At 42.7% G+C, this 27,449-nt stretch overlaps 6 protein-coding genes across 15 annotated transcripts; 3 read left to right on the forward strand and 3 right to left on the reverse strand.

The window, feature by feature from the left end:
• The first annotated feature begins 265 nt into the window (after positions 1-265).
• Dok (docking protein homolog) lies at positions 266-8,004 on the forward strand. Of its 2 annotated transcripts, XM_089472914.1 has the most exons (4): positions 266-383; positions 460-608; positions 1,578-1,898; positions 4,918-8,004. In XM_089472914.1, exons 2-4 carry the CDS (start codon positions 525-527, stop codon positions 6,604-6,606), a joined length of 2,094 nt encoding a protein of 697 aa, XP_089329040.1. In that variant the 5' UTR covers positions 266-383; positions 460-524; the 3' UTR covers positions 6,607-8,004. The 2 variants fall into 2 exon arrangements, with proteins under 2 accessions (XP_089329040.1, XP_089329039.1); XM_089472913.1 differs by having other exon boundaries at positions 271-608.
• On the reverse strand, positions 2,225-4,219 carry LOC108620019 (uncharacterized). 2 transcript variants are annotated; one of them, XM_089472915.1, is made up of 4 exons: positions 4,087-4,219; positions 2,851-4,026; positions 2,575-2,783; positions 2,225-2,500 (listed from the first exon to the last, which is right to left on the reverse strand). In XM_089472915.1, the coding sequence occupies exons 2-4, from the start codon at positions 3,970-3,972 to the stop codon at positions 2,281-2,283; spliced, it is 1,551 nt and encodes a 516-aa protein (XP_089329041.1). In that variant the 5' UTR covers positions 3,973-4,026; positions 4,087-4,219; the 3' UTR covers positions 2,225-2,280. The 2 variants fall into 2 exon arrangements, with proteins under 2 accessions (XP_089329041.1, XP_017872363.1); XM_018016874.2 differs by having other exon boundaries at positions 2,851-4,167.
• Positions 8,005-8,306: 302 nt separating the features above from the next.
• Positions 8,307-11,051, forward strand: Acsf3 (Acyl-CoA synthetase family member 3). Its single transcript, XM_018016873.2, has 3 exons — positions 8,307-8,872; positions 8,952-9,141; positions 9,211-11,051. The coding sequence occupies exons 1-3, from the start codon at positions 8,795-8,797 to the stop codon at positions 10,734-10,736; spliced, it is 1,794 nt and encodes a 597-aa protein (XP_017872362.1). The 5' UTR covers positions 8,307-8,794; the 3' UTR covers positions 10,737-11,051.
• Positions 11,052-11,391: 340 nt separating this feature from the next.
• Positions 11,392-12,440, reverse strand: LOC108620020 (venom allergen-1). The gene is made up of 3 exons (XM_018016875.2): positions 12,274-12,440; positions 11,812-12,212; positions 11,392-11,743 (listed from the first exon to the last, which is right to left on the reverse strand). The coding sequence occupies exons 1-3, from the start codon at positions 12,412-12,414 to the stop codon at positions 11,488-11,490; spliced, it is 798 nt and encodes a 265-aa protein (XP_017872364.1). The 5' UTR covers positions 12,415-12,440; the 3' UTR covers positions 11,392-11,487.
• Positions 12,441-12,947: 507 nt separating this feature from the next.
• On the forward strand, positions 12,948-13,761 carry LOC108620021 (uncharacterized). The gene has a single exon (XM_018016876.2). It carries the CDS (start codon positions 13,122-13,124, stop codon positions 13,665-13,667), a length of 546 nt encoding a protein of 181 aa, XP_017872365.1. The 5' UTR covers positions 12,948-13,121; the 3' UTR covers positions 13,668-13,761.
• A 456-nt stretch (positions 13,762-14,217) lies between these two features.
• On the reverse strand, positions 14,218-22,107 carry LOC108620016 (uncharacterized). Of its 8 annotated transcripts, none has more exons than XM_089474402.1 (10): positions 21,976-22,107; positions 17,659-18,917; positions 17,072-17,253; positions 16,808-17,019; positions 16,289-16,734; positions 15,961-16,040; positions 15,801-15,899; positions 15,282-15,733; positions 15,051-15,220; positions 14,218-14,967 (listed from the first exon to the last, which is right to left on the reverse strand). In XM_089474402.1, the coding sequence occupies exons 2-10, from the start codon at positions 18,683-18,685 to the stop codon at positions 14,483-14,485; spliced, it is 3,153 nt and encodes a 1,050-aa protein (XP_089330528.1). In that variant the 5' UTR covers positions 18,686-18,917; positions 21,976-22,107; the 3' UTR covers positions 14,218-14,482. The 8 variants fall into 8 exon arrangements, with proteins under 8 accessions (XP_089330528.1, XP_017872357.1, XP_017872359.1 ...); XM_018016868.2 differs by lacking the exon at positions 21,976-22,107 and adding an exon at positions 21,244-21,325; XM_018016870.2 differs by lacking the exon at positions 21,976-22,107 and adding an exon at positions 21,267-21,323 and having other exon boundaries at positions 16,808-17,016.
• Between the last annotated feature and the right edge of the window lie 5,342 nt (positions 22,108-27,449).

Here is a 27,449-nt window from a genome sequence, read left to right on the forward strand (position 1 = left end):
TTTGGCCACAAAGGCGATTTTGCATGGCGGTCCCATTAAAACCTATCGTTGTCAGTATGGCCACAAAAGTCAGCGAAATGTTTCATTTTAAATGTGGTTTCATTTTGTAGACCACTTAATCATATATTTTTTTTTTAAATAACAAATACTGTAAAAATGCATAACAATATCAAGTAATTCGATTTAAATTGTTATCGATGATGCATGCCAATCATGATCGTTGGCGGTCAGCGCATTCGATATGCCTACATCGTTATGCTGCGTGATAGTTTCGATATTGATTTCGATTGCAGCACATAGAATGCAACTCTGGAAGCGCATAAATAAATAAAGTTACTCGAATTGTGGGCCTGCGGTTGCGTTTATTTTTGTTGCGGTCAAATGTAAATATGAAGTGTGAATCTCAAATTGCAATTCGTCAAGTAACAAAAATCATTAACATATATGAAAACTGACAAGATTGCATATTGTTATTGGCCAATTGAATACGCAAACGAGAAGCATCGGCAACGGGCCTCAACAGAATGGATGTTGAAATACCTGTTTTGGCTGGATATCTTAATGTTCCAACACAAACTGGATTTTCGCTAAATCGTATCTCGAAAAAGGTAAGAGCCTGCCAAAGAACTTGCATATTTACCAACTAACACACTAACTGCACAAATATGCAATGCCCTTAAATATTCTAAATTCAATTTTAACATATTTGGCAATTGCGTATTACAACAGGACCCTCGCCATGTGAATGTGTGTGTTTGCGAGAGCATGTGTATGTGCGTGTGAATGTATGTATGCATGTGTGCACAGACTTGCGTGCCTTTGTGTGTGAGTGTGTGTGTTTGTGTAGATATCTCCATCTGCATACTTGTTGCATACAAATGAGTCGCATAAGGAGGGAGAAAGAGAGAAGCATGCCAAACGGCGAGCCGAACATATTTTCGATTTGCGTGTGCGCGCCTGAGACACACATGCACACGTACACAAACACGCAGACGGTGTCTACTTATGTGCATACATATGTATGTATGTGTGTATGTGTGAATGCTCGCGATGACGGCTGTTTTTTGGGACTCATCCATGTATATAGATAGATATATAGATATGTATATATAAACATATATACACTTATTTCCATATGTCAGGGAATTCTTTGGTGTGCTTAAGCGACTCCATGTCTCTCTGAGCTTTGAGGATTGGGGCCGTGCCCAGCAACAAATACTTATGTCTGCTGTTGTTGTTGTTCTGTTATGTCAGTAACACTCGAATTTTCGTTGGAAATTTGATTAGCACAACATTAAAACTCGATCTTACAATGGTTAGTGCGAGGCTAACACCAAATTAATAAATAACAAAATCTTCGAGATGTACTCGAAGAGTTAGCATAATAGAATCCAAATAAAAATACATACATATATTAATTTTGACTCTATTCATTTCAATCTATGACAGATCTAAATATTTGTTAAATTATGTATATTTTTTATTCTATACAATTATCTAATATTAAGGTCTTAGATTACTAGAGATGAATATTTCTACACTATCTTTACTAAATTTTGGCTATCTTGTTTTTCCAGAAATCATGCAGCCGTTATTGTCTCCTATTCAAAGCCAGTCGCCATGGCATTGCACGCCTAGAGATATGCGAGAATAAGGATGACAAGAATCCAAAGATCTTTACACTTGAGAATTGCGTAAAGATCACACAGGAGCCGCCGCCAGCGAATCTCATACAGATTGTCAAGCGTAATGTTCAACTTACGCTGAATACGAATAGCGATGAGGAGCTCAAGGATTGGGTGACAGCACTCCAAACGGTTGCCTTTTGCGACAATAGCGGCCTACATGCCGCCCATGGTGCCATCGAAGAGGATAATGATCTATATTGCAGTTCATTTGTAAGTGACTAAATTGAACGGACGAATGAAAGAGAGACAAGAAGAGATTTGCCGAAGTTACTTTGAATTTGCAATGTAGCAGGTTATATGGAAATTGTGCTTGGTCTTAATCAGTTTGTATTTACTTAAGAAGAGAATAAGGAAATGGGATTCAAGAAAATGGAAAGATTTTCAAACAATGTATGAGTTAAACTAGAAAAGTTACCACAATTAGAAGTGTTACATACACTATGTCTATATAAACAGCATAATTCGTAGAAGAGAGAAGCATTAAATAATATCCTTCTCCAATAGTTTGTTGATTAAATATTGAAAATGCAGTAGACTTTTAGTTAAAATTCGTTTACTTTAACGACAATTTTGTATTCAATCGCAGGCAGATTCAACAGCAGACAATGTCATCGTCTGTATAGTGTTTGATATTCTCTAGCTGTAGACCTGGGAGGGTTTGTATCCATTTGACATATAAGAGGAACTGCTTGTAGGAAACATAGCGCCATGCATTGCAAGAGTGGCCATGATGATAGGGACAAGATGGATCGTAGATCCAATCGCGAGGATACATGCCAGTATTACCTTTAAGCTTGAAAGGATTGTGACGTCTAATATGAGTGTAAGGAGAGAGCCAATCACTAATCATGCTTGCTAGCCGATAACTAGCCACTACTGTACTCACTGTGCCGTAAGTCCGTCGTATACCTGCTTGTGCACCGCCAGACAACGTCGGATGCCGTTCAATGCCGGCGGTCCATCCCTGGCTCTTATAAAGCTCAATATGAATATAAATGGCATAAGCTCGAAGCGTACAGAACTAATTACTTCGCCGGTAAAGCGTTTACGGAGCGGCCAATTACCCTGCAGCCAAAGTGCCCCTGCATATAGTACCTGCCGAGATTGAAAGGATGGATGGATCATAATTGGTTTTCAATCGATGTCAATGCAGTGTACCCACTTCTATTTCCGAATTCACTCCCAGCGTGTCCGCATCTAGCATCCGTTTTACTTTGTGTGCCTCCAGTTTCTGAAATTCTGTGCTGCCTACATACCGCAAAAAAACGTATCCCACATAGGGTGATAGAAGCCTGTCAACGGTAATGCACCCGCGTTGCGCTACGGTATACATAGGGATAATGTGATTTCGATCCTGAAGCAATTCATGGGTGAAGTCCCACAATTGGTTGCATAGCTCGTCGATTGCCAGGAAGTGGGCACCGCGCAACAGCTCAACGAGCTGGCGGAGCGACATCGACTGAATCGGCTCGATCATCCAGCGATAGATGTTGACAAAGGCACGAGCCTGTATCCTCGAGCCAGGCAAATAAAGCACATGCGAGAAATCGCGATTGTTGAAGAAATTAGACAACGTGCCCAGCAGCAGGGAATGGCAATAAAACTGTTTACCATCGACACAAACGGCCAGTGTAGGTCCAATATTCTGGCTAAATAGATGGCAGAGGTCTTCAATCAGCTCTAGATCATCTTCAAACGTATCGTCAATGATGTGGATAGTTCCTGAATATATCAAATATTCTTGCAAATGTACTTCGGGGAATGTCTTGTCCAACCGTTCCTTCATTTGCTCTAGCGTTGCTGGAGATTCGTCGCAAGTATGTGTACCAGTATAGCATTCTGTCATTGATATGGGGTTTGCGAGCTTATGATCGTAGATATCCTCACGCTTTATATCGTTAACCATCTGGAACTCGTTGAAGATTGCCTTATCAATTAATTTTTTGGTTTGTAGCATTGCCTCGTCGAGTCCTTCGTTGATTAACTCTTGTCGCTGAATGATGTCCCCGTATAGAAAGATATTTTCCTCGACATTTTTTGCTTCTATTTCTTTCTCCCTTTCTGCCTCACTGTCGGAGTCTAGCTGGCTCAGTATTATTTGCCTGTTTACGAATCTGGTGATTCTCTTGCGGTATTCAGAGTAGCTTAAGTTCGCATCCCCTTTTTTAGGCCAGTTCTCTTGAACTGCTCGTATTGGTGTCCAATGCTTATACATTTTCCGTTTTTTCGTTTCATCAGGTTCCTTCAATTGAAGTCTAGGTAATTGCATAGATTTTGCCTCCATTCTGCGAACGTCGAATTTCGAATTTGCCAAACTGAATATTCACACACTAAAATTCTATTATATAAAAAAATTTAATTAAAAAAAAAATATATATATTAATATATATATATATACAATCAACTTCGCTTAAAATTTATGAAATATTATCAGCAAATAATTCAACTGATATGTTTTCGAAAAGGAATACGTGTGTTGAAATTACATTCAAAGCTAGCTGAGGCTCAATTAAGGCCAACTACTTATAGATTGGAGTAGGTAACGCTGAAAAATATTTGACTGAACTCTAAGCCAAACGTAAATTTGCAAACTATAGGGAAAACCTTTTAGAGGGTAAGTATAATATATGAAAGGCTGAAGTATGATGTAAAAATATAAGATAAAAGCAGATAAAGACAGTAATTATCTCATAATTATATTACATAAATTATCTATAGCCAACTGAAATTATATTGAATTGAGACTCAGTAAAAACATATAGACACTCATTTAATAAATAAATATCCATAATTTACGGTTATGCCATAGGTATAGGAATTGAAATGGCTAAAAAAGAAAGATACTCTATTAACATATGTACATAAACAATTTTTTTTTTTTTTGGATATGTACACAATGCAAAAAAAAATAGAGTGAGAAAACAAGAAAGCAATTCATAGTGTTTTGTTAGGGATATGATAAGCAGAAATAACACAACTGTTTTGTTTTCCCAAAAGTTCCATAATCATCAAATGCATGCGCAAAATAGGAGAAAAAAATCGCTTATCGCTTAGAAAAACAAACACGCACCAACTGTGGGTAAATCTTTCTTCTGTTTCTTCTTTTCTGGTTCGTTCTTCTCTCAAAGCTCTTTATTTCCTAAAGAAAACACAGCTGGCCAACGCAGAATATCGTTGCCGGAATGGTCGTTGTGCATACTAATACAAGTGTATTTGCTTTAATCAACAGGACGGATTGTTTATTATAACTCTGATACCATCGGAGGCGTCTATTCGGTGCAACATCGAGCCGCGCACGTATATGCTGCAGATGACGCCGACGGAGCTGCAACTGAAGTCGGAGGATCTGAATGTGACGATTGCCATGTGGCCGTATCGATTCATTCGCAAGTATGGCTACAGGGATGGTAAGTTCCAGTTTGAGGCGGGACGCAAGTGCACGACGGGCGAGGGCGTCTTCACGCTGGACCACACCAATCCGCAGGAGGTCTTCCGCTGCATGTCCGCAAAAATGAAGTCGATGAAGAAGCTAATCAGCGGCGACAGCCTCAGCAGCATCGAGTGCGTCGAGAATCAGTTCAGTGCCGCCGCCTGCATGGAGCCCGGCTCGCGCAGCCCGCTGCCGCCGTCACCTTCGAGCAATCCGCATGCCGGCGAATTTGAGATGAACTCAACGCAGAGCTGCATCTCGCTGCGCGGCTTCATCAGCTCCAATGATTCGCTGAACAACTTCTCAACGAACGGCAGCGCCAACAGCATCAGCCTGTCCGTGCCATCGCAAGCAGCCGGCAAACACATTCCCAACAAGCCGCCGCGCAAGCTGCCCACGCCCCTCGAGAAGCTCAATATGGGCCCGGCGGCAGCCGCTGCTGCGGCTGCGCTGCCAGCTCCAGCTACTGTACTGCCTGGCACAATAACTCAATGTGATAAATATAAGAATCTTCTGAAGTATGAACCGGTTGCCATAACCACATCGTCGCCATCGGATGCCAACGGCAAGAGCAGCGGCTCGGCTGTGATACTGAAGCCTGCCTCCCCAGATCCGTTGCGTGCCGTTGCCGGCGGTGGCAGCAGCGTCGGCGGTGGTAGCCCGCCCGACCTGCCGCTGAGGAACGAGAGCTGCTGCAACAAGCTAGCGCTGGAGCGTGACTACGAGTCCATTGAGAACATAACCGAGGCGTGGAAGACGCGTGGCGTTGGCGACGTGCGCCACTGCGAGCGCATACCCTCGGCCATCAGCTGTGACAGCGACTTTGTGCGGCAGCGCTCGCAGTCGCAGCGCGACAAGCGCAAGGATCTGAGCACCAGCGGCGCGACAAGCGGAAGCAGCACGCCCAAGATAATAGACATTGATATTGGCGAGGGCGTGGGCGTGCTGGTGTCGCCGGATGCCAACTACGATCGCCTCGACTTTCTATCGCCGAACAACAAAACCTCCAGCGGCTACAAGACCATTGTGAACGTAACACTGCCTGCGAATCGTATACGCTGCAGTCCGCCGCCGCCGAATGAATATGAACTGATTGCTAGTCCCGATACGGAAAGTTTTCGCAAGGCCGACGATAGTCATCTGGGCTATGGGGTCCTGCGCAAAGCCGCCAATAATACTGCCATCAGCAACAACAACAACAACAATAATAATAATAATAATAATAACAACAATAATAACAATAACACTAACAATAATAATAATAATAATAATATAAATGTCAGTAATAATAACAACAGCACGACACTGCCCGCCACAATCAACAATAGCAACAGCAACAGCAGCATCAACAACAATAGTAGTAGCAGCAGCAGTCTAACGGGTCTCTGTGCCACGCCCACGACGAACTTAAGCAACGACGCCGCCCTCGATCATCGCAACTACAACGGCCTCAACTATACGATCGTCAGCAAGCCCAAGCGTGTGTGAGAGCGCGTGCGTGAGAGTGAGAGAGAACACAGACAGATACATACAGACATAGATTGTTAGACAGAGACAGTGAGAGTTGACGCGAGAAAGAGAGAGAGCAGACTCTGAAGTCGTAGCTCTCATGTGGAAAACATAAACCATTCGAATAGAAACGAACAAGATATTAATGAAAAAGACAGAGAAAGACAGTGAGAGGAAGCGACGAGCAGTGCGCATTATTAGACAATCATTTTCATACAACCAGTGGATCTCTAGAGCTCTCGTTGCATTTATAGCCCAACAGTAAACCTTATACAATATTATAAAGCGCAAGCAAATAAAAAAAAAAAAAGAAATTGCTCAAAGAACAGTAGAAGACATTAGGGGTGTTTCTCGAAAATATGTTAAGCTGATTCAGCTGAATTTATTAGAACTGAATGAATGTATTATAACCGTCTTTCCATACTATAGACTACATTAACTGATTATTGTTGTTTGTCTCAAATGTTTTGCAGTCACAAATCTATTCTTAGACTGATCATTTATCAAATTTCACAAATTTCGTCTTTTTTTAAGCAGATTTCTTTTTGACTTAATCCGGCGTGCAATATCATTGTTTCAATGTTAACAAATTCATTTATATATTTGGAATTTTAAACACTTTTTGTCTGAGAAATACTAGAATATATATACTAAATGTAAATCATATCCGATGTTTTTTTTTATGTGAAAAATTGTAATTTATTTAAGATAGACTAAAGTCTAGAATGTTGCCATAACGCTACTTTTAAAGATATCTACTTCTGGACTTCCGAATAACTTTTGATTCAATTGTAAAAAAATATTGAATGTATCCATTCAAATCTCTTAATCCTAAAATGTATTGCTAATTGCATTTGTGAAGCGTGTTTCTACTGTTTTGAGCTTAAGTAAGATCTTTACGATGTTATATATACGAGACTAGAATGTGAACGAAAGCAGACAAAAATAACTCTGTTGTTATTAGAGATAAGCAGCAGCAGCAGCAGCAGCAGCAGCAGCAATAACACCTATTACTTGCATGTACATGTAGATATATAAGTAATACGTATGCCAATGTATCTATGCGCACATTTAGTTTTATATCGTGTTAAAGCGGGGCTTTGATCTGTGGCGCCTTTGTTGGGTGTCGTTGTGAACGACATTTGGTATTTCGATTTGTGCATATACCAAAATTGTGGCGATCTTTCCAATGTACTTTGATTATTTTTATATATGCTTCAACAGTATATTATTTTTTTTTTTTATTATTATTTTTATGCATATATATATGCATTTAGACATATATAAAACATTTTTTTATTGTCCCTATTAAATGTGTAAATAAAGCGAACGAAAAATTATAATAAAAATTATATAAAACTAATATATATACATATATACGAGCAAACAGCTTTTTCATTACTGAAAACATATTTTGATTAGATTTGTCAGTGTAACAGCTGTTCAACCGGAATATAGCTGCTCTTTTCGAATTCTCCCTAATTAAAAGACTGTTTTATTTTTATTTTTATCTAATTCCTATTTGCTAACAAAAATTCTGTTTTAATGAAATTTTATATTAAAATGTTTATTACAAAATTGAAAGAAAGTTAAGTGTAAAAAATCGAAATTTGTTTTTTAGAATATGAAAGATTTTCAAAAATGTATATTTGAAAGTTTACTAACTCGAAACTCGAATCTAACCTAATTATAGCTGTCAAACTTATAATATAAATTATGAGGAGTCTCATTTTGTATAAAAAAGTATTGTCACCAGGTAGTACCGACTTCATAATTCTCATTCACAGACAAAAAAAAAATTGTAAATTTCAAGATTGAGTCCGAAAAGCTGGTTTAGTCCCCAATGTACCAACAATACCTTTTTTCAGGATTGTCACCTATATAATCGATGGTTTTCAAAATTTACTACTTAATATTTGATTTTCGATACGGTTACTAATATACTCTTTTTGCATCATGAACGAGTATAAAAATCGTAAAAATACTGAATTGCTCAACACGATGCAAAAGCATATCGCAGCAGGCTTTGAGAACACAGTAGGCAGTGGAATATGAGTGAAGTAGAAGCGAATTGGAGTTAGTTTTATTGTTTTTGTTGCATTGAAGTTCGACAATTCATTTGACTGAGCATCGAGAAAAGAGAAAATAATTGGGAAATTTCCGGAAAATGTTGTCATTGAGACGCTTGCAAAGATTTCAATGGCGTCCATTGGTGCGTCTCTGTTCGGCCGAGTTAGTACACAAAGTAAGTGACAACGTATTCATAAATTACACATATAGACTCGATACTTAATGTTCTCAACTCGAACTATATTGAACAATAGGATACATTCATAGAGAAACTGCGGAACAGCTATATTGAGGATGAGCGGAACAATTTTGTGGTGCCGACGTTCAAGAAGGCGATGCTCTTTCCAGATGAGATTGCAATTAAGGACTTGAATGGAGAATTTACATACTTTCAGCTTTACATAACAGCCAAAAAGCTGGCCATTCAAATATCCAACTTTTGTGGTAATCCCAGCGAGTCCCTTTGAGAATTCATTCATTTTTCATTGATATATCGAACTTGTACTATTTCAGGCAGTGCCTCGCAGTCAAACGTCGCTTTCTTGTGCTCCACTAATGCGCTGTGGATTGTTATCCAGTGGGGCTGCTGGATTTCAGGCCAGGTGGCTGTGCCCCTGGAGCCAAATCAAGCGGCAGATGAGCTGCTCAGCCAGGCCACCGATTGCAAGGCGAAGTTACTGATTGGCACACCCGAGTGTGAGAACATCACCCAGGAGCTGGCCACGAAACTGCAGACGGCCAGCATTGTGCTGGACCACAGCTTTGTGCCCACGCCGGAGAGCGTCGCCTCCACGGCCATGTATGCCAAGCAGCTGGTGGGCCTGAACGGGGCCCTTATACCGGAGAGCACGTTGCCCAACGACTATTATGCCAACGCGCCGGCCATGCTGATCTACACGCCCAGCTCCTCGAACAGTCGGAACGGCGTGGTGCTCACCCATCGGAATATCGAGGCGCAGATGCGCTGCCTCGTCTCCAGCTGGCATCTGAAGGCCACCGACTCGATGCTGCCGCTCATTTCGATGAATCGCATGCATGCGGCCATTGGAGCTCTGCTCGGTGTGGGTGGCAACATATTGCTGCAGCAGAAATTCGACAGCCATACCGCTTGGAGCTCCCTGCTGGGCATCAACAGCCCGTCGAAGCAGCGCGTGAATATCTTCCTGGCCATGCCCATCATTTACAAACGCCTCATTGCTGAATATGACAAAATGTTCGCCCAGGACTCGCGCATGGTAGAGTACATAATCAACCACTGCAAGCAGAAGATTCGGCTGATGGCCACTGCATTCGGGCTGCTGCCGGAGTCTGTATTCTATCGTTGGCGCGAGATAACCGGGCAGAATATTTACGAGTACTACGGGATGCTGGAGACGGGCCTGGTGCTAGGTCCCGCCCTCGACGAGCAGTCGCCCAACAGCAATGCGGACTACCGTCCGGGCACCTTGGGCGCACCACTGATCGGGGTCACCGCCCGCCTGGTGAACAACCAAGGTGATCAGCTGGTGAGCTGCAAGAGCGAGTCCAGCATGGAGAGCAACGCCAGCTCGGATGAGAAGACCAATAGCATGCCAGTGCTGAATACGGTTGTCGGCGAACTGGAGATAGCTGGCGCGAATCTATTCCCCCGAAAGATCAACACAATTCTGCAGATAACCCCTGTGAAGGTAGGAACGACCGCAACGGTTGACCAGGTCGCGCCGATGGAGCAGACCGCCGAGAAGTTTCTGAAAACCGGTGACATTTGCGCCTATCGCAACGGCAGCTTCAACTTCCTAAGCAAATCGACGGACGTATTCAATGTAGGTGGATACAAGGTCTACGGATCCGAGATCAAAAAGGCTCTCATTTCACATCCGAGCATCAACGATGTTGCCGTTTTGGGCATACCCAATAAACTGTGGGGACATCGTCTGGGCGTCATTTGCATCTTGTCGCCCGATGCCGATGTCGATCTGGAAACAATCAAGTCCTATTGCTATAGACAGCTGCCAGCCCATAAGCGTCCCACTGTCTTTAAAACGATCGTTGCCAAGTAATCAAGCAATCAATCTAGTAATCTATTAGCTCAACATCCTCTCTTGTACGATCGTACAACATGACAAAAATTTTCGTGTCCTTTATTTTAATTGTTCAAAGATAAAGAGAAACCTCTATTCCTTTTACAGATGATTGCAACCGAGAAATTCATCAAATGCAGTACTACATACACAAGCTCAATCAATTTTAGAATATTGATAACCTTTAGCTAACTGTTATAGAATACCGGCAAATTATTAATCAATCTGCAATCATCAAAATCTTGGTGCAACCTCTTTATTTATACAACTCGATTAAAACATGCATTTTACTTATTGGTTATTGATTATTGATTTCTTTTTGGAGTAAAACGAAATTTCGTTTACTTTGTGGTCTATATGCTATATATATCATATCACATTAATGTCATAGGGTCAGGTGTGTGGAGGGTCCCTAAAATAAAGGTCAATATCCCAAGGATAAGAGTGAAATAAAAAAAAATCATTTACTTACATATTTAACTTTAAAATTAACTATGATAATCTGGTCATATCAAATAATATTATATCGTCACCTAACCTAACCTAATTCATCTTACAGATAGGGACATCTGAGATGAGTTCCGGATGCTTTCGAGCTGCTTAAGACATTCAACAAATAAAAACAAAATAGACCTGAGATGTTCATACGCATATATTGAATTCTGCGATATAGCTTGCTGATGTAGAAATCAACTTCTTTGAAGGATTCTTATGCTACTATTCCACATTATCATCCACGATCCCCAAAGTTGCAGTCCACGTCTTCGTTGATGGAGCACAGCGACGGATATTTGGGGTTCATGCCTGATTTGCATTTTTCTCCAGCCTTTTTGCAAGCCGTGTAGACTGGCCAGCCTATAAAGTTGGTTGTGGCATAGTTGCATGCCACCAGGAACGTGTTGAACTCGTCTTTCAGGAAGTTGGCAACTGCACAGCCGACGGCTATGCTTCGCTCATGAGCCACCATCGTTAGGTGGCCAATGGTGCTATCGAGGGAGTTATATATATGATATGGGACATAGTAGTAGGATAGTATATAGGATGCGTGACTTACGGTCCATTGTAGTTGTTGGGATATTTGGCTAGATGCGCGGCCTTGACGTCTTTGCCTTCTTTAGCCCACTCCTTGACTGCGTGGCGTAAGATGGTGGATATATTGGGCGCCGCCATGCCCCAGTAGCCCTCAATGAACAGGTTCTGTCCGGAGTATCTGAACTGCTCCGTATTATGGCATGCATCGTGCTCCATGTAGCACTGCTTCACATTCAATTCGGCCAGCCGCGCCAGCTCTGCGTCCCATCTGACTGTGGCCATGCGGCAGGCCTTCACCTTGACATGTCCCCTCCCGCTGGCCCACTGCTCGCGTACCTCGTTGTGCGCCGCGACAACGGCCTGCTGGGCATCCTCCCCAATCGCCAGGAGCTTCGCGTCCGCCGGGCACTCCTCGGAGAAACTCTGCAAGCAGCAGCCACAGATGCACTACAGCAACGACAGCAGCACAAGTCCATCCACTAACCTCATCGTTGCCACAGGCTATATGCTGCACGCCCTTAGCACACAGCTTGCAATAGTCGGGCTCCCCAGCCCGACTGCCCTCCAGTAGGCAGCTCAAAGCCATTGCTGAGACCAGCAGCCAGGTGATTCCGCGTGCCGTCATCGTGAAACTCTGTGTGGGACAATCGCTTGGAGCGCTGCTTTTTATTATGCCGTCGTAAGGAAATCGTGACTCCTTATCAGTGACACGAAATGGGCAAGCCGCTTCAAGTGGATTAGCTGAAAGGTTTCCGAAATGAAAACTAATTTGCCCAAGGTAATTGGTTTCTATCAGCTCAGATAACTTAGGGATGAGTCTCAACTTGTACTACCCCACTAGATATCCGATCGTTCATAAACGTTCATGAAAATGGGATATCAGGGTATAATGTTCTTGTGAAAACTTATATAACAGGCAGAAGGAGGCGTGGCAGACCAATTAAAGTATATACATACATACATATATTCTTGATCAGGGCGACGAGCTGAATCGATATAGCCATGTCCGTCTGTTTGCATGAGCTCCGAGATCTCAGACGATATAAGAGCTAGAGTCAGTTCTATGCAGGGTTCAGGGGAATCTCTAGTCGAACAGCACTCCTGCTTGTTAAAATTCCAATTAAAGTAGCTCGAGTAGCATACGTCAGAGCAGAGTTGGCTCCGTTTTCAGTGTACGCTCTGCTGTAGCTCAGTTAACATAGCCTGCTTTATTAGACCTTTCGAGTTTTGTGCGGTGTATGTGTCGCTGTATTTCGGGCACAAACTCAATTCGAAATTACAAAATTTGACTGGGGTTCAGCTGGCGAGCGACCCGGGTAGACAGCTTCCATAATGACGGTTACGTATCTAATACCAATATATCCACCCGATAGTCGACTCACATTCGATTGGGATGACAGTGTGGAGGCGTCGCTATTGGTGGCTCTTGGCTTTTTAGTTCTCATGCAGCTGATCCTTCTCATTTACATTGTGCTGGCCCACTTTCAGCCCTGCACCCTGTACCGGCAGCAGCTGAATGAAAGCTACCGCCGGCGCTATGGAAACTTTATCTTTCGTCGGCTGCTAGCTCAACTCGATCGTGCTTTTGGGCAACGACCCGACGTCGGTCAGGAGCTCAGCTCCTGCCTAGAAGCGAAACGCATGGCCCAGTTGGCAATACGCCTGTTCTGCCGTGACTCTACCAAGGTGCTCTATCCTGAGCACGAACTGGACTCATTGGCAGCCAGTGATGCCTATTTTGTGCTTGACGACGAGGAAGCCGAGCTCAATTCCGCAGGCTATTACAGCGTTAATTTCGATGTAACGGATGCATTCCTAGAGAGCCTATTGTATCCCAAACGCGCTGATCTCCCCAGTAAAAACAAATCAAAATCGTAAAGTTGTTAGCGAATCAGGCTATTCTCATTGTGGCGTCAGCGATGACGGTAAACCATTTTATTTCAATAAATATGACACAAATTTCTAAATTGAACCTAATGCTTGAGTTGTGACCTCTACTCTCTAGACTATGCATGTACTTTGTTGAGGGATCTACTGAAGATAACCTTGTCGACCACGTAGAGCTAATCATTCTGAGCGGTGAGAACCCCTTCGCTATTGTCTTACCTTATGTAGTTAGCCTAAGTCCCTCAGTCTTATTCGATTAGCCTACCTTACCTTATGTGGTTAGCTTTACTCATTCAGCCTTACCCGTTGAACCTTATTCGACTAGCCTTTATCACCTTATGTGGTGAGCCTTACTCACTGCGATGAATTCGCTTAACCTCACTAGTTCAGCTAAATTTTGATTCTTCATTATTCATCTAACCTTAAGCACTGGGGTTTACCCATCGACCCTTTTTCGCTTATGCCCTGAAATGCGTTCAATCCCAAAAAGGAATCAGGAGCATCCACCGCTGATCTTAATTCCGTGAACTCTATCTGAAAACTTGCGAATTTGATTTTCGTTTTCAATATGTATATTTTGCAAACAACTTGAACATACCACTCGCACACAAAACCAACTAGAAACATAACATAAGGATATAGTTAAACATAATTGTTAATATTAAACATTAGCAACCTGTCGATATACATATGGGAACGGACTCGTATATCTACAGTTATATACACTTTACAATACAAATTACGACACAAAAAAGGCAATAGAACTAGATTTCATTCTAACAACGTTCGGTTAAGTTCGCTAGAGTTCACTTCTTGAAGCAGATCTTGAGTACGCGTATGACTGGCGCTTCGAATAGTGCGGATATAACAAAGGCCGATCCGAAAGAGACAACGGCGTTGCCCAGAAACGTAGTCAGTATCATGGGATTGTTGAGATGAACGGTGCCGCTCATATGCGATGAGCAGATGAACATAATAATCGGATGGATCAGATAGGCGCAGTAGGTGAGACGCGACAAGGGCCACAGCATGCGATAGGACAGTATCGCGTTGACAGTGGGCGCGAGTCCCCAGCAGCAGGAGAGCACTATCCAGACGAGGCCACACCCAAAGGCCGTATGTCCAATGCTCACATAGAAGGCGGTGTTCACGACGCTCAGTTCACCTGGCCAAACGCCAAAGATGACCAGGAATAGAACGCCCAGACTGCAAGCCCAGAGGCTAAGATTGAGACGCCTAGATATTTTCGGCGGCGTCTTTACCCTATACAGCGCATAGCCGGTAAACATGCCTGTGTGCATAAGAGAGAGAGACGGAGAGAGAGAGGGAGAGCAATTCGAGTGATTGAAGAGAAAGAGGAGTACTAGGACTTACCCACTATATAGGCTCCCACACGCTGCCAGGGTTTGTCGTAGAGAAAGTCAAAGGACTCAAAGGGCAGCGCCACCTTGTGGGTGTATTGATGCTGCAATGAAATAATGCCCGAAACGCTCCAAGAGCTGACCAGAAAGACAACCAGTGTCACTGCCACCGCCTTGAAGTATCTAGAAGGAGTGACATCAATAGGTTAAATAGAGCCAGACTAGCTGAAGCATCCTTGCTCACTTTCTGGAGAGCGCCAGCAATAGACAAGCCATGACATAGAACTGCATATCGTTGGCCATGTACCAGCTCCACATCATGCACATCTCGTGCTGGGGAAAGAAGTTGTTGATGTACAGAATGTTGCGCCACCAAAAGATGCGGCAAGTATTGTGCTCGATCTTGGCCGGCTGGAAGACGGACGAGTCAAGGCCCTGACGGACAGCAAAGTCATTGAACAACACCACAAAGAGGTAGACGGGCGTGAGGCGCAGATAGCGGTACAAGAACATCATCATGGTGTCCAGGAAGCTACGCTTGAAGACGGTGCACGGCGGACCCGCAGGCTTCCTTTCCTGCTTCACATAGAGCAGTGTGACCAACAGGCCGCTGATGAAGAAGAACGAGTCCACGGAGAAGGTGGCATTGCCAATGACCTGGTACCAAAACGAACGTTCCGTGATAACTCGTTCGAACTGAGGCAGGGAGCAGACAGAGATACATTAGAATACCTTGTAAAGTGAGAGTCCCCTCAAACCCTACCTTATTCTCGCCTATCGCAAACATTTGCAAATACGTGTGCACCATCATGGTCCAGAGTACGGAGAAGACGCGTAGGCCATGCAAACAGGATGTGTGCGTCTGCGTGAAGTGTGGACAAGGATTGTTTAGGTTCTTGATAAGGAGGTGTGAGGGGACTTACCTCCTTGTTCTTGTCTATGTTCAGTATGGCCTTGGCATTCGTTTGCAGTGCAAAGCACAGCAACAGCTGCTGATGCAGTGCTGTAAGAAGGGGGTAGAATGTACATACATATGTTAAGAATGGCATGCAAAGCTAAGCTTTTTGCCGCACCAATATATATAATGGAAAAATGTGAATTAAAGAAACGTCAAGTTAGGGAAATACCCTTTCGAATCGTTCAATTACATCGCAACTAACAAATCTACTCCACAGTTCTTGTGGACTAGTCCACTCCCTTAGCAGAGACAAAAACCCATATTCATGTGAACCACTTAGTGTAGACACAAACCTATGGGCTGCTCGGCTTCGTAGGTGCCCGCCACGCCTGCACAGCTGCCCGTTTCCACCTGGTAGTCCGTCATCTCATTCTTGTCCGTCTGTTTGCCCGCCACGCCCACTACAGAGGCCACCGACGTGGAGGCTGTGCTCTCGCCGTGCATCGCCTCCGCTGAGTTGGTAGCTGCATCCGGATGCCGTTGCCGATTGCCATTCATATCGACGTGCGCGTCCAGCGTCGAGTCCGTTGCCACAAGCCCATTGCTGCTCAGCGGTCGCATTTGAAAGAGCTCGAAGGGCTTGCCGTAGTAGGCCGCCTCGTAGTCCCCGCTCTTGCTGGCGGCATCGCATTTGGCGCTGATCGCGGGTATCGGCGCCGCTACCAGGCGACGCTCATCGATGCGCATCTGGTAGTAGGTGGCCACGATCATCACCAGCAGCAGGGTAAGCAGAAAGCTTCTGCAGTCATAGAGATAAGGTTGGCTCTGCCATTAGTTCACCGAAGTCGGTGCTGCTTGGTTGCACTACTCACATGAACACCTGGAACTTGAGCTGTCGCCAGTGGCTATATAGTCCAGGCACGGTGCGCACGCGCAGCACCTGAAGGGCCGGCTGCTGGGCGCTGGCGTTGTGCGCTCCAAGCATGGTCAGCATCCGTGCATAGGGGTCCAGCGAGAGTATCGACTGCACATCGTGCGCCGAGCAGGACTTGGGCAGGCACTCGCCCAGGCTGAGAAGCTGCTGCTGCATGTGCACTATAATATTGCAGGCAATACTTTCAAATTCGACAACTTACCGTCCGATTGAGGCGTGGCATTTGCAGCGAAATATCAGCCACATAGAACTCCAGCTCAAAGTGCTTCCGTTCCCCGCTACCAGAGAGCTGACGGTTCAGTTCCAGGCAGAATGTCAGCTGCCCCAGCCACTTGTCATTCCCGAACAGCAGCTGACCCCGATAGCGTCCCGAGGCATCGTACGCTACAAATACAGATCAGTAAACGAAATTGAGGATCTGTATGATCATTAAATATGATTGATTAACAAAAAAGAGAAGGAGTTCCCACTAATTAATCTGTTTGCAAATGGCAATCAAGCGATCATGATATATTTTTGTTTGATTGGGAAAGAATCTAATTCAGTCGTAGCATTAAAAAAGAAATAGCTTCTTTCGTCACATAGATTCTGGCTTCAGGCCTGAGCATTTCTTAGATCAGATAAAGGAATTGCAAATGATAGATTAATCAAGTTAAGATCAATCAAAACATGTATATTACAAGACTAAAGTCTAAAGCCTTCTATTTCACGCAGTTTGGTAACTAGAACATGTCCATAAGAACTGATTCTTTGCCTTTAAATCCACTTAGTATTCATCTTTGAGCTCACCTTTCTGTGCCCACTCGTAGCTGGAGTGCAGTCCGGTTAGGTAGGCCTGCATCTCGAGGCCGCAGCCGGTGCGCACGCTGGTTCGGATCTCAGAGATTTGCCAGTAGAAGTGATCGTACAGATTGGTCACGATCTGAAAGTAGTTGGCCGAGCCATAAAGGCTCTCGGCCATGGTGCTGCTGTTCGCATTCGCCGTTCCATTGCTGCCCAGGTAGTGGCTGATGCTATTGATGGTGCTGCCCAGGGTCTTCAGCTGCAGCTCGTCATCACTTTGCTTCAGCAGCTCTCTGCCCTTCTTGGGAGAGGGCTTGTTTTTCAAAATCTTCAGTATGTGGGTGCTGCTCGTTGTGGTTGTTGCTGCTGTTGTTGTTGCTGCTGCTGCTGCTGTTGCTGTTGTTGTTGTTGTTGTTGTCGTTGCAGCTGTTGTCGATGCTGCTGCCGTTGTTGTAGTTGAAGTGGCGGTTGTGGTTGGCTGAAAGCTAGACTCGGGCAGCGCTGATATGTCCACATCGACGGTGTCGCTGTCATCAGGGTTTGTGGGCTTGTAGCTCAGCTCGGGTGCATTGCCATTGCTGAGGACGTGCTGCTCCTCGCTGCTGAGGTCACCCTTCTTGATCACCTCATGCTCCAGGTCCTCCAGGTCGCCCAAGTTAAAGTCAAATGTAACCGGATGCAGTTCGTACTCCTTAAGCGGATGCGGCTTAACATACTCAATGCTGGGCAGCAGCTTCTCCAGCGGCAGATAGGGCTTCTTCTTCAGCGGCTTCTGTGGCAGCACTTCGTGAGTGTTGAGCGTTAGAGGGGGCTCCTCCTCCTCCTCGTCGTCGTCCACCTCATGCAAGATGGTGATGTTGTTACGGCTGCTGAAGTGATGCGCCGCAAAGTCTCGCAGCTGCGCTGTGGAGGCCAAGGCCTTGACTGGCTCCGAGCTGTTTGTGGCTTCAGGCTCAGTTTGATTGACCGCTGCAGCCAGTTGGCCAGCGACCAGGAGCACAAGCAACACGCCCAGTCCTTTTGTCCTTGACATAGTGTCTGGCACACTTGGATCTGCTGCTCACTTGGATCTTACTGCTACTCGAGCCTAAACTTTAGCTTGATGTCGTTGCAGTTGAGTCCTCTAAATACTCTCCTGCATTTTCTCTTCTTCTGTTTTGCTTTCGATTTTTCACGTTTTATTTGCTGTCTGCTTGAAGTTGCGAATCTCACTTCTCGCTGTCATCGTTCTAGTATTTAGTTCATGTGATTTAATCAATGGATATCTATATGCACAGGATTAGAGTTCAATAAACATATATTTATATCTAGCGATTGCCCAACCCCCCGTTTCGGACATAAACGATTGGGCAGTTGTTTATGATCCGATTCGATTTTCGTTTTCATTTTCGTTTTCGTTTTCCTTTTAATTTTCGTCTGTTTGCACATTTATGGCTTTAATTGTTTCTAGGCGGGCGCAGGTTGCCCGGATTGCCAAAGCCTGGCAGCTGCGGCGACTACTGCGGCTGTTGCTGTGAAAGCAGCCAGAGGAAAATTACAAAATTTCCTGGTTAAACTTGTTAAACGTGTTGCGCTGAGCACTCAGTGGTCGGACGGACGGACCGTTGGACGGTCGGACGGTCGGTCGTTGGCTGTGGCCAAAGCCGAGTGCCGCATGCTGCTAGCGGGAAAATGTTGCTGCTACTGATGTCTCGAGCTAGCCTTTCTTACATAACTTCCGCATCTCGCCATCGATTCGCATTGGTGCGACGATGATGATCTTCGGCCGTGCAGTTCGCACTTTTCACCTTATTGTGCAATTTCTATATGATCTATATTGATCGCTCGAAATTAGCGGGCCAGCTGCCGCCAATGCGGCCAGCACCGCCGATTATTAGCCTATTATCGATCTCCTTTACGATCTGAGTAATTGGTTTGCTAACTGTATGAAGCTCAATCCATAAAAAAAACAACACAACAAAAGTTAGTACAATTCAAGATCTTGTGGAATATTCGTAAATACGTTTTTCTAAGAATTGAAACTTTCAATATATATTATATGAAAAGTGTCTCTTATGTAGCTCTAATTAATAAAGTATTCTATATGTATTCAAAATAATAATAATTTCCTATCACTCTATTTCTCAGTCAAGGATATTCAATAAATGATTTTGAAGTTCTCTTTAGAATGAAATACGAGTTATCATAACAAAAAATACTTGCAAAGTTGAAATGATTTCATTTGGGCTCTAAACTATTTATGTCTTTATATCAGCACTTATATATTATGTAATTTCTATCAACTAACTAATGCCCAGTATCACACTTTCGAATCTGAAATTTGTAAGAGGTTTCGATATATATTTTGCGAAATAAATATATAGCTTTTATCTCCTACAAGAGTTTAGTTAACTGAAATTGGTTATCGAGCATATATACATATATACATAAATAACACGAGTAGGGGTACCACTTACTTTGTATAAATCCTTTCACTCGTATTGACAAAATTACCCCATTTGTATCTGTTTCTTTTTTCAGTCCGTATAATTTCCCTTTACTTATTTTAAGCCTATGAATTGGTAAAGATCTTAACCTCTGCTAAGCTAATTCGGTACTTAAACCCAAATCCTTGTCATTGGGTCACTTGGTCAGTTAGCTAAACTGTCTGCAGGACGATTATTATAATTATAAATTTAATACCATGAACTCCAATTATTATTTTTAATATTATAATATAAAGTTATTATTTTCTTTTTTTTTTTTTTTACTAATTACTATCAGCTCAACAGAATATTACTGATTAAATGATTTTTTACTAAATTCTGTAAAATTTATAAAAAATGTAAGACCTTTGGCGCAGGTGTTTAAAGCTAATATTCCAAGCTATTTGCTGACGCACTATTGACTAATTCGCTTAGTTCGATACATTTATATTAGACCGAAATAATAAATAACAGTCTATAATTGTAATATGCTGCTTATCTCTTAATCAAGCTTGAATACTCAATCTTCTTTCGAAAATCTCCTAAATGTCGAAGCAATCGATGTATAACAATGCTACACACGCCGTATAGCAATCTTATATAGAAAAGCATGCAGATTAGCCAATTCGAATCTGCAATCATATTACATCATCACATAACTTCTTTTGCCTGATCTTAGACGTACGAGTACCAAGTCCAAATAAATAACAATTAGGTCTTCGAGTTGTCGCTGCCGGCGAACAAGTTTATCGAATCAAGATTAATTAGATCTAGTTAGTCACTTGTTATCCACTGATTTTACAAATCACCCACCCATCCGAACGGTTTTGGACTCATTTGCCACGCTCAAAATGCACAACCCACATGGGCTGGGGCCGGGCGGGGATATGCAAGCAAAGTGCTGCAACATATTGCAAATCCATTGTTTGCCAATCGAAACAGCAGCAACAACTTCAATGGGCCCACGCTATGTTGTGCCGGGGACTGGGGTACATATGTAATGGGCGTGATGGGTGCGCGCTGGGTGGTAATTGAAGAAGTAAACAACAACATCAATAACAACAAACACAAAACAAAAAAAAGAAAACAACAACAACAAAAGCACTGGAAAAAAGAGGCACACAACTGTTAACTGGACACGGTGGCCACCTGCTTGGGATTTGGATGACGACCGCTGCTCAACCGTTGCGATGAAAGTAAAAACCGCGACTGATCAGGCGCCGCCGAAGCTGCCATCGCTGGAAGCCAATGGACGGCCTAAGAGCCGAGCCGAGCCGAATGGAGACGAGCCGGCTTCGGCAAATACAGGCGCTCGACGAAGTCGCTGGAGCAAAGTCAAAAAGCAAACGCAGGGGTGGGAAAGGGAGGTACTGAAGACAAAGACACAAATGCATTCGCAAGTGCAAGAGACGTAACTAAATGTGCGTGCGTGTGTGTGAGTGCGTGTGTGTGCGTGTGTGCGTGGAAAAGCGCAATAAAGCAAACAAGCAAAAGTCATAATGCACACTAAAAAGCTGACGAATGCAATTGCCATGGCTAGGCTGCGCAGGTTGGACCAAAGCTGCCTCTTTGCCTGCTATCCCAAAAGAAAACGAATGCTTGGATCAAGTGTGAGAGATACATATGACAAGAGAAAGAGAAAGAGACAGAGAGAGAGAGAGAGAGCGGAGAGAGACAGGCACCAAAGCGTGATAGACACGCCGCAGACGCGAAATGAAAAACAAATATCCAAACAAAAACCAGTAAGAATATTGAACTTAACTGAACACAACTGCATAATGCCCGCTCAAAAAAGCACTTGAATGGAAGCTACAAATGACTTAATGAGCTATATAATGATCATGATTAAAGACCCTACCACATTAATATCCAGTAAAAAATATACATTCCTCGCTGGGTGATATAGAAGAGTATTAAGAAATCATTCAAAATTCTTTTCTAAGATTTTTTAGTTTATAATTTGATATAAATTTTTTATTTTTGAAATTTATGATTTTGTATACTTTTTAAATTTTGTGAGTTCAGGCTATTTTTAAAAACATGTATACTCGTCTAATTCAAACACAAATAAAGTTTCATTCAGACGAACGCTTTGTTAAAACCAATACACTCTGGTAATTTGATAAATGAGTACATTGTAAATCCGAGCCATGAACTAAGCGCACTGACCAGCAGCTACCAGGTGAAACGAACGAGTAGCAGTACCAATACTCGCCGCACTAGCCCCCGCTCCACTACCTCGGCCTGATATGCAACTGGCAGAACAAGCTCGACTTCAGCAACAGCCGCAACGGCAACAACAAAAACTGTCGCAATCTAGCAAAAATGGTCACAGAAACATTACAAATATTTTTTTTGCAGAGCAAAAGAGTTCAGTGGCAGTCGCACAATAAAATACAAACTCGAGGCAGCCACACCCTCCTCCAAGCTCCGAGCTCCGAGCTCCCAACTCAAATGAATGAAGGCGAATGATTTGTGAGCGTGTTGCAAACGATCTCAAACGATCTTAGGCCCAAAATAAAGCCTTAGCGAAGCTTAGTGAAAGGGAATGCAAGCTGCAAGACAATGAAGGATAATAATTGAATACATATATATTTTTAAAATTCGAACAGAGATTTCAGTATTTGCAAATGGTTTTCAAATGGTGGTAAATTCAGATTCAATTGCAACTGAGATAAATATTACTTTCAAATTAAAAAGTAAGATTGATAAAGATTCCTTTATTATTCTCATAGTCTGATCTGCATGTGCTATAGAAAATTCCACTGTCCACAAATATAGATAGAGTTTTGATATAGGATTCATAAAGGATCAAAAGCATCGCCTTCAATCTCTTACCTTCATTTGAAAGAAGCATTATACAATACAATATATACAATTGATTTCCAAATTTCAAAACGAAATACAAATTTTTGATACAAAAATATATGTTATAAATTTTGTGCACGTATAATTTGCAAAGCTTTGGCATATTATCGGTCAATTTGTATCTGTTTTACGAACAATAACATTCCATCAATAAAGTGAATGGGCTGTACAGTTGATACGCAAGTCTTGTAAGTATGCGTTGCCAGCTCAAATTACATAATATTGCTAAATCTACTGATCAATTGAGATACGAAGACAAATGTCCATATATATAGACCAAGCTATACACACGTATGTATTTCTATATACATACATACGTATATACATATATAAATTATTTATATTGTCAAAAGGTTTATGTGGCTTTTGCCCTTCTATGCACTTCTCATAAATTCACTCAGTGCACCAACTCTGTTCTCTTTCTGACTTGAATAGACTAGGTCGTTCAAAATTGTTTTATTTATATTCGATTTTACGCTTACCTCCGCTTAACTAGTTTCGTTTTTAGTGTCTCGAATTTTAGTTTGTTTTTTCCCAAATTATTGGCCAGTTACTGAAAATGAGTTATTCATAAAAATAATTTGTTGCAAGTGTTTGGCATGGCTCGGCTGAATGGTAACGCCTCTTAGTTAAGTCAGAAGATGTTGTTGCATGCGACTCGAACCTTGACGATTGACGGCTTAAGAGCGTGTGGCAAAACTTGTTCATGTCTGTGCATTTGCTTTGCACTTGGCCACAGATACAGATACAGATACGGATACATTGAAACTTTCGATACAGATACGTATATGCATTTTGTCATGGCCGTAAATCAGTTAAGGCCAACCTATTGTCAGTGCTTTGGCCTAGCCCTGGCCTCGTACCGCCTGCAGCGAGATCTATACTTGCAGCAGAGTTCATTTCGGTTCAGGATAGTACTCAAGCAAGTCTGCCAAGAGTAGCACAAAGACAATATTTGAAGAAAGTGAATTTATATTGGATAAACGAATGAAGCGTCTCTTGCACTGGGAGCAATGCTGGGTGAGAAACTAAATTGAATCATGGAAAAGATAAGATATATTAGAATACCTAAAAGACCTGAAAGACTCTTTAATATGATAGCCTAAATGAATATTTGATATTAGATATTTAAGCTTTGTTTATCGTTATCGTAGCTAGGTTTCCATTTTCCACTTCAAAATGCACTTAAATATTACGATCCTAGTTTTTTATCTGAGCGTGTTTGTAGTTTCATTTTAAAATCTTTATATTGAATATATTTCCATACAATTTGCGCTAAGGATATAGGAAGACTCGTACATTTACCCAATGGGGAATAGATTATAAATATATATTATGATGTACATTTAACGACTGCATAATTTCTCCGAGTGTAGCTTGTGGCACGAGCCGCAGCCTGACTGCGCTCGCCTTATGATTTTGTGGCAAGCGCCGCCGTTTCAGTCACTGGGCACATGAGGCAGGTGGAGCTGGCGGCTCGGTGGTGGGGCGGTTCGGGGCGGGGCGATGCAGGCGCTTGGCGATAGTCGTCATAAGTGAGTGTGCCAAAAAGTGCGCGAGTCTGTTGAAGTGTATGTTGTGTTGGCTAACCAGCATTGTGATGCAATTCGGCACTCAGCGATTACGCTAGCCCAGCTGTTAGCCAAATAGCCAGCCAGGCAGTTGGCCAAATAGCCAGCCAACCAGCCAGCCAGCCAGGCAGTTGGATAGGCGCTGTCGAGCTGCGGGAACAATGCGCATATTAAACGCAGCAAGCTGCTGGCTCCATTGCCGATTGCCCCAATGCGCTGACGACTCGAGCTCCATATTTATTTTCGGGTCGACAGCTGAGACGTTGTCAGCGAAATGCACTCATGAATGGCATGCGACGCCGTTTTGCAATCTCTTCATTTTTCTTGCCGTCTTGTGGCATCGTTTAGCAAGTTGCAGCAACTAAGCGAATGCCGTTGCATACTTTACAGCTGCGCCCCAAAGTGGTTTTCCAGCAAACTTTTGGGCGGCCCCTGACAATCAAAATGTTTCAAGCTAACCTTATCTTTCATTAGACTGTGAAAATGTGTTAGAACTATTTATTGGGCTAGGGTCGGGAATGGATCATCGAGATGACTTTTCAGTAGGCATTGCAGACGGTATTATACCCTATACCCATTGAAAATGGGCAGATGAAGGCGTGGTACTTAGAGTATTTATATTCTTGATCAGGGCGACGAGCTGAATCGATTTACCTCTGTCCGTCTGTCTGTCCGTCCGTATGTATGAATGCGTCGATCTCAGAAGATATAAGAGCTAGAGACTTGAAATTTTGGTAGGTAGGTATGTCGAATTTGTTTCCATAAATCGATAAGTAGTCCTATTTTTATTACTGATTAAAGCGCTTATCGTAAATTATAGATATAAAATAATATCTCTCATATCTTTGGAGCTAGAGCTCCCAAATATTAAACTTAGATATGAATCTTTATAGCTTTGATAGACTTTTGGGTTTTCTTAATAGCCACCCTATCCCCATATCTAGGCCTTTCTCCAAGCTTGCAAAAATTATATTTCAAATACTACAGACAGAAAATAGTTAAGTTATCGAATCTCGACAATCCTAGCTCTTTATTTAGTCTAAATGATTTATTAAAACAACAATTCATGTTGCAAAGGAATGATCATTGCGTACTGTAGGTATACATGAAACTGGAATCTGCTGTCTAAGCTCCCAAAAGTAGACATCTAGATAGGGCCTGTGCATAGGAATTAACGAATTCAAACTCCCATTGCAATACTGTACTTTTCTCCGTAATCCTAATAGATGATAATTATATTCGTATTCCCATATTTTACTGCTTTCCATGAGATTTCTCCCTAATACCACTAGTTGACATTGATAATTATATTCCGATGACTTTTCTTCTTTTTCACCGTGGTATAACCTTTCTATATGGTACTATTCTCCGTTATATTGCTCCCCGATGTGTCTAAGCGGATGTCTTTCCGCTAGTTCATATTGAAAATGATATTCAAATGAGGTACTCTAAAATACCGGACTAGCTAAAAGTTAACAACTGTTCACAGCTGCCCACTATATCTTATTAAGTGTGTATGTGTGTGTGTGCGTGCGTCGGTTGTTCCTCTCTGGCAACACTTTGATGTCGAACAGCGGGCGCTGGCGAATTATGATCGCTTTAGCGCCTAATGTCTAACGGTACAGCAGCCATTAGCAATGCGGCAAAGGCAATCATCATCAGGCCAAAACATACGCAAAACTACTTACACATCATCAGACCTCTAACCAAAGGTGTTCAGAAGGGGGCCTCGAGTGCTCACAAATGAACTGCGAAAATAATCAACAACAATGTTAATGACAAGAATTTTGGATTTGATCACGTCGCAATTGCGGCAGTTGACCCAGAAGAGGCCCCAAAAACCATGGCAGTTATATTCCTACGGTTGGGGTCAGAGAGTCGACGGTCAATAAGGTTGCTAACCCCACAGTCCCCATCTGTAGGTGTCCAATAACTCTTACTTTTCACTGAGGTATACGGCATGCTTTTACTTTAAGTATATGTTCAACGACTTAATTTCCTTAAATTACAACGAATGAGTGAAACAGATGAATGAATGAAACAAATGAATAGTTATAATGAATATGTTTGGAGCTGGCATAGGTCGACAAATAGTTAAGATTGTGAGGAACACTATATCGGGTTTAAATCGATTATAGCAGGTCTCGGAGCTGCAATTAGTGAGATCTATTATCAAATGGAATTACTGATCGCTCAAACTGCTCTATGTATGCAAGTCAGTCGGCCAGTTGGTTTCATATGTCAGTCAATCAGGGTGCAGTCAGTTAGTGAGCTAGTCGATCAATCAGGCTATCAATCTATTCGTTAGTCAGTCATCGAACCACGTTTACATATAAAGCCAGTCAGTCAGTTAGCCAGTCAGTCAGTGAGTTAGCTGTTCAATCAGTTGGTCAATCAGTTAGCTAATCAGCACGTCAGTTAGCCAGTCAATCAGTAGAACAATCAGTCACCCAGTCAGCCACAGCTAGTATGCGAGTATTTTCATTTATTGATTTTACTCAAGAACAATTGTTTCTAGTGTAAGATCTTTAGATCGGAGCTTTAGGTAGCGACACGAATCGATTAGGAAACCGCAAGGCAAAACGCAATCGTGTGCAGTGATCATGTCCAGCCCGTGTGTCTGGGGCTTACAATGGCCATTTGCATTTTGGCCAAGAGCGCACAGGGCCGAGACAAACAAGTACTTGAGCTTGGGCCGATGCGCTTACAGCATTTCAACTTTTCAGCTGATGTAAAAGGTCAATTCGTCAATGGGAAAAGAATTGGGAAAGAAAGCCTTTTTTATCTCTGTGCTGGCTTTTATGGTAACATAACGGTTGGAATTCTTGTTCCTTGGCCAGAAATGTACATGAGCTTTGTTTTTTGTTGTTTTTGTTTTATTGGCTTTTTTTGT

This window comes from Drosophila arizonae, chromosome X (assembly GCF_054131065.1).
Source record: "Drosophila arizonae isolate 15081-1271.41 chromosome X, UAZ_ARI_1.0, whole genome shotgun sequence".
Taxonomy (NCBI): Eukaryota; Metazoa; Arthropoda; class Insecta; order Diptera; family Drosophilidae; genus Drosophila; species Drosophila arizonae.